Raw genomic sequence first — 5,616 nt, forward strand, 5'->3', positions numbered from 1 at the left:
ACGGCCACTGCTCCCCGTCCGGGCGGTCTCTGGACAGTGACAAGGGAGCCCAGGGCCGGGCACGCCCCTCACACCTGTCCCCCCAGCATCGACGTCGACCCCAACGGCCTGCTCCCGCCCGTGGAGTTCCCGGCTCCCCGAGGGACCCCCCTCATCTCCCCCCACATCCAGTGGGACCACAGCCAGAGCTGGGACGTCCCCACCGCCGAGCATTTCCCCAACGGCTCCGCGTCCTCCTCCTCCGCCATCTACAGTGTTGGTGAGTGGGGGCCTGGGGCGCCGGGCGGGGCGCGGGGGCCTCCGGGGCCACGTGCCCGCTAAGCCGCGCCCCCGCAGACGTTGGCCCCGAGTCCCCGGACCACTACCTGGTGGACCACTGCATCGACGGCCGCGTCCTCTTTCCCGCTACCGGCTACCTGTGCCTGGCCTGGCGGATGCTGGCGCGCACCCTGGGCCTGGACATGGGGCAGCTGCCCGTCGTCTTCGAGGATGTCACGCTGCACCAGGCCACCATCTTGCCCAAGACCGGTGAGGCGGCCCTGCCGGCCTGTGGGGCGGGGGAGGCAGAGGGGGGCCCAGACGCCCGCTGACCCGCCCCTCCCCCCAGGGACCACGCCCCTGGAGGTGCGGCTGCTGGCGGCCTCCCGAGCCTTCGAGGTGTCTGAGAACGGCAACCTGATCGCGAGCGGTGAGTGCCTGGCCGGCCACGGCGCTCGGGGGCCCTGGCCTACGCCCTGAACCCCCTCCTCCCCTAGGAAAGGTGTGGCCCTGGGAGGACCCCGACCCCAAGCTCTTCGACAGCCTGGCCGTGCAGGACCCCGCCGACCCCGCAGCCACGCCCTGCCTGGCCCAGGGGGACGTGTACAAGGAGCTGCGTCTGCGGGGCTACGACTACGGCCCCCACTTCCAGGGCATCCTGGGGGCCGACCTGGACGGTGAGCCGTGGGGGAGGGGACCGGGGTGCCCGGGGGCCGGGGGCTGCTGGGCTCATGGCCCCTCCACGCAGGCAACTCCGGCCAGCTGCTGTGGAAGGACAACTGGGTGACCTTCCTGGACGCCATGCTGCAGATGTCCATTCTGGGGACTGGCCAGCGTAGCCTGCGGCTGCCCACACGCATAGGCGCCATCCACATCGACCCCGCCACCCACCAGCAGAGGGTGTACACGCTGCAGGGCGAGACCCAAGGTGGGCGCGCCGCCCCCCGCCGCCCGGCCCCTCCGCCCCGCCCCCACGCCAACCCTCACGGCCCCTGCCCCGCAGCGGCTGACGTGCGGGTGAGCTCCTGCCTGGACTGCACGGCGGCTGGCGGAGTCCTCCTGTCGCGGCTGCACGCCTCGGTGGCCCCCCGGCGGCAGGAGCACACGGCCCCCATCCTGGAGAAGTTCACTTTCACGCCCCACATGGAGGACGGCTGTCTGGCCGGGGACACGGCTCTGCAGGAGGAGCTGCAGCTGTGCAGGGGTGAGGCTGCGCCGGCCCCCAGGGCAGGTCGGGGGCACGGGCAGGCGGCCGCCCTCGCACCACCCGCTTGACCCGTGGCTGGCCAGTCCGGGCAGAGGCCTGCACCCAGCCGGGCCCCTCCTAGCGCCCACTCCCCTCCGCAGGGCTGGCGCAGGGGCTGCAGACCAAGTTGGCACAGCAGGGCCTGAAGATGGTCATCCCCGGGCTGGACGGGGCCCAGGCGCCCCGGGAGCCCCCGCAGCGGGGTCTGGCGCGCCTCCTGGCGGCCGCCTGCCAGCTGCCGCTCAACGGCAACCTGCAGGCAGAGCTGGGCCGGGCCCTGGGCCCGGAAGGGCCCCTGCTGCGCGATGACCCCCTGCTCTGCGGCCTGCTGGACAGCCCCGCGCTCAAGGCGTGCGTGGACACAGCCCTGGAGAACATGACCAGCTCGCGGATCAAAGTGGTGGAGGTGGGTGTGGGCAGAGCAGGCGCTGGGGCCCACTGCCCGCCGCCACCTGCCCACTGAGGGTGCCGTTTCCCAGGTGCTGGCCGCAGACGGCCACCTGTACTCCCGCATCCCGGCGCTGCTCAACACCCAGCCCATGATGCAGCTGGACTACACGGCCACTGACCGTCAGCCCCAGGCCCTGGAGGCGGCCCAGGCGGAGCTGCAGCAGCGCCAGGTGGCCCAGGCCCAGTGGGACCCCGCGCAGCCGGCCCCCGGCGGCCTGGGCGCGGCCGACTTCCTGGTGTGCAACTGCGCCGTGGCCACCCTGGACGACCCGGCCGCCGCCCTGGGCCACATGGCCGCCGCGCTCAAGGAAGGCGGCTTCCTGCTGCTGCACACGCTGCTCGGGGCGCACCCGCTCGGGGAGACCGTGGCCCTCCTCACCCGGCCTGAGCCGCGCCGGGCGCCCCTGAGCCAGGTGGGTGCAGGGCGGCCCCGGAGCTGGGCGGGCGGGCCGGGGCCGCCACGCTGACCATCTCCCTGCAGGAGGAGTGGGAGAGCCTTTTGGCCGGGGCGGCCCTGCACCTGGTGGCCCTGAAGAGGTCCTTCTACGGCTCCGCGCTCTTCCTGTGCCGCCGGCTGGCCCCCCAGGACAGCCCGGTCTTCCTGCCTGTGGAAGACACTAGCTTCCGATGGGTGGACTCGCTGAAGGTCAGTTCTCGGGCCCTCAGCCTGGTGACCCGCACCCCCAGGCCTGGGCCGGCGCAGTCCGAACCTCCCTGTCCTGCAGGGCATCCTGGAGGCTTCCTCCTCCCGACCCCTGTGGCTGACCGCCGTGGGCTGCTCCACCTCGGGCGTCGTGGGCCTGGTGAACTGTCTCCGCAAAGAGCCTGGTGGACACCGCGTCCGGTGGGCCCCCGCCCCTCCGACCGCCTCCCCCCGCCCCTCCCCTCGCCCTGCCCCCCCACCCGCTCACTGCTGGTGCCCGCAGGTGTGTGCTGGTGTCCAACCTCAGCAGCACGTCGCCTGTCCCCAAGTTGGACCCGGGCTCCGCAGAGCTGCAGGCGGTGCTGCGGGGGGACCTGGTGGTGAACGTGTACCGGGACGGCGCCTGGGGCACCTTCCGCCACTTCGAGCTGGAGCAGGGTGAGCCCCACCCCGCCTGGCGGCAGGTGGACAGCTGCAGGGGAGGGTCTGGCCGGCGCCTCCGGCCAGGCTGCTGCCCGCGCCCTTGGCAGCAGCCGGCCTCCTGTGCCCGCAGACCGCCCCGAGGAGCAGACGGAACACGCCTTCGTCAACGTGCTCACCCGGGGGGACCTGTCCTCCATCCGCTGGGTGTGCTCCCCTCTGCGCCACGCCCCCTCCGCTGGCCCTGGCGTCCAGCTGTGCAGCGTCTACTACGCCTCTCTCAACTTCCGGGACATCATGCTGGCCACCGGCAAGCTGTCGCCTGACGCCATCCCAGGTGCTGGCTGGAGGCGGGGGCGAGGCGGAGGCCCCCTGCCCGGCGGCCTGGCTCACCCCCCGTCTGCCCGCAGGGAAGTGGGCAGCCCGCGACTGCATGCTGGGCATGGAGTTCTCCGGCCGGGACCCCAGCGGCAAGCGTGTGATGGGGCTGGTGCCCGCTGAGGGCCTGGCCACCTCGGTCCTGCTGCCCCAGGACTTCCTGTGGGAGGTGCCCTCTGGCTGGTGAGTGGCCGGGCCGTGCCCCCGCCCACGTGGGCGTAGCGGCCAGATGGGGACTGGTGACCATGCTGTTCCCGCAGGACCCTGGAGGAGGCCGCCTCTGTGCCGGTGGTCTACACCACCGCCTACTACTCGCTGGTGGTGCGCGGGCGTGTGCGGCGCGGGGAGACGGTGCTCATCCACTCTGGCTCGGGCGGCGTGGGCCAGGCGGCCATTGCCATCGCCCTCAGCCTGGGCTGCCGCGTCTTCACCACCGTGGGTAAGGGCTGAGCGTGGGGTAAGGGCTGAGCATTGCGCCGGCCCGACCCAGCTCCGGCCCTGCCCACCTGCCCCTCTGGTCCCGCCCTTCCTGCCTCAGGCCCCGCCCCCTTCTGCTCAAGCCCCGCCCACACTCTGGGCCCGCCCCTTCTGCCTCAAGCCCCGCCCACAGTGGGCCCGCCCCCCCGTCCCCAGCCCTCCTGCTCATGGCCCCCTCTCCCCAGGCTCGGCGGAGAAGCGGGCCTACCTGCAGACCCGGTTCCCCCAGCTGGACAGCACCAGCTTCGCCAACTCTAGAGACACATCCTTCGAGCAGCATGTGCTGCGGCACACAGGCGGGAAAGGTGAGCCCCGCGGCCCCCAGCCCCGCCCCGCCCCGCGCCCTTGGCTCCCCTCAGCTCCGCAGGTGTCCCCCGGCCCTGCCCTGCCGTGGGGTGGGGGTGCTGACCGCGGGGCCCGCTCGCCCAGGTGTGGACGTGGTCCTGAACTCGCTGGCAGAGGAGAAGCTGCAGGCCAGCGCGCGCTGCCTGGCCCAGCACGGCCGCTTCCTGGAGATCGGCAAATTCGACCTCTTCAACAACCACCCGCTGGGTGAGGTGGCGGCGGGCGGACGGCGGGCGGGCAGGCGGCGGGCGGCGGCTGAGTGACCCCCCCCACGCAGGCATGGCCGTCTTCCTCAAGAACGTGACCTTCCACGGCATCCTGCTGGACGCGCTCTTTGAGGAGGCCAGCGCCGACTGGCAGGAGGTGGCCGAGCTGCTGCGCGCCGGCATCCGGGCTGGCGTGGTGCGGCCCCTCAAGTGCACCGTGTTCCCCAAGGCCCGGGTGGAGGACGCGTTCCGCTACATGGCCCAGGGGAAGCACGTCGGCAAAGTGGTGGTCCAGGTGAGGGGCGCCCCGCCCCCGCCCCCGCGCCGGCCTGGCTCGGGACCCGGAGCCAAGCTGTTTCTGGGGCTGCAGGTGCAGGAGGAGGAGCCGCGGGAGACCCTGAAGGACGCCCGGCCCGTGGCCATGCGCGCCGTGTCCAAGACCTTCTGCCCCCCGCACAAGAGCTACGTGATCACCGGGGGCCTGGGGGGCTTTGGGCTGGAGCTGGCGCAGTGGCTGGTGCTGCGAGGGGCCCAGAAGCTCGTGCTGACCTCCCGCTCGGGGATCCGCACAGGTACCGAGCCGCGCGGGGCGGGCGGCGGGGGCGGCACGTTGGGCCCCTGAGCCACGGCTCCACCCCGCCCGCCCCGCGCAGGCTACCAGGCCAAGCAGGTCCGCGAGTGGAGGCGCCAGGGCGTGCAAGTGCTGGTGTCCACCCGCGACGTCGGCTCTCTGGACGGGGCCCGGAGCCTCATCGCCGAGGCCGCGCAGCTGGGGCCCGTGGGGGGCGTCTTCAACCTGGCCATGGTGAGTGTGCGGGCCGGGGAGCTGGCCGCCCGGGGAGCACCCCGGCCGGCCGCTGAAGCCCCCGCCCCCAGGTGCTGCGGGACGCCATGCTGGAGAACCAGAGCCCCGAGCTCTTCCAGGAAGTCAGCAAGCCGAAGTACAGCGGCACCCTGCATCTGGACAGGTGGGCGAGCGCCAGGCCCAGCCCCGCGGGGCGGCGCGGCCAGCAGGCGCGGCCCGGCTGACTTGCCGTCCGCAGGGTGACCCGGGAGGCCTGCCCGCAGCTGGACTACTTCGTGGCCTTCTCCTCGGTGAGCTGCGGGCGCGGCAACGCGGGCCAGACCAACTACGGCTTCGCCAACTCCGCCATGGAGCGGATATGCGAGCAGCGCAGGCACGACGGCTTCCC

At 73.2% G+C, this 5,616-nt stretch overlaps 1 protein-coding gene across 1 annotated transcript in view; it reads left to right on the forward strand.

Annotated features, from left to right (window-relative positions):
- The window catches only part of FASN (fatty acid synthase), an 18,419-nt gene that overhangs the window by 9,681 nt on the left and 3,122 nt on the right, over window positions 1-5,616 (forward strand). Inside the window, exons 9-29 of the mRNA XM_012734740.1 lie at window positions 3-259; window positions 337-528; window positions 608-688; window positions 756-935; window positions 1,007-1,186; window positions 1,262-1,462; window positions 1,606-1,910; window positions 1,984-2,367; window positions 2,436-2,600; window positions 2,680-2,798; window positions 2,881-3,035; window positions 3,151-3,354; window positions 3,428-3,578; window positions 3,656-3,834; window positions 4,058-4,177; window positions 4,302-4,424; window positions 4,495-4,718; window positions 4,794-4,995; window positions 5,077-5,228; window positions 5,300-5,391; window positions 5,467-5,613. Of these exons, the coding sequence (XP_012590194.1) occupies window positions 3-259; window positions 337-528; window positions 608-688; window positions 756-935; window positions 1,007-1,186; window positions 1,262-1,462; window positions 1,606-1,910; window positions 1,984-2,367; window positions 2,436-2,600; window positions 2,680-2,798; window positions 2,881-3,035; window positions 3,151-3,354; window positions 3,428-3,578; window positions 3,656-3,834; window positions 4,058-4,177; window positions 4,302-4,424; window positions 4,495-4,718; window positions 4,794-4,995; window positions 5,077-5,228; window positions 5,300-5,391; window positions 5,467-5,613 (3,813 nt within the window). The remainder of the gene's footprint in view (window positions 1-2; window positions 260-336; window positions 529-607; window positions 689-755; window positions 936-1,006; window positions 1,187-1,261; window positions 1,463-1,605; window positions 1,911-1,983; window positions 2,368-2,435; window positions 2,601-2,679; window positions 2,799-2,880; window positions 3,036-3,150; window positions 3,355-3,427; window positions 3,579-3,655; window positions 3,835-4,057; window positions 4,178-4,301; window positions 4,425-4,494; window positions 4,719-4,793; window positions 4,996-5,076; window positions 5,229-5,299; window positions 5,392-5,466; window positions 5,614-5,616) is intronic.

The sequence above is a fragment of the Condylura cristata genome, unplaced genomic scaffold (assembly GCF_000260355.1).
Source record: "Condylura cristata isolate star-nosed mole 26May11 unplaced genomic scaffold, ConCri1.0 scaffold00068, whole genome shotgun sequence".
NCBI classification, from domain to species: domain Eukaryota; kingdom Metazoa; phylum Chordata; class Mammalia; order Eulipotyphla; family Talpidae; genus Condylura; species Condylura cristata.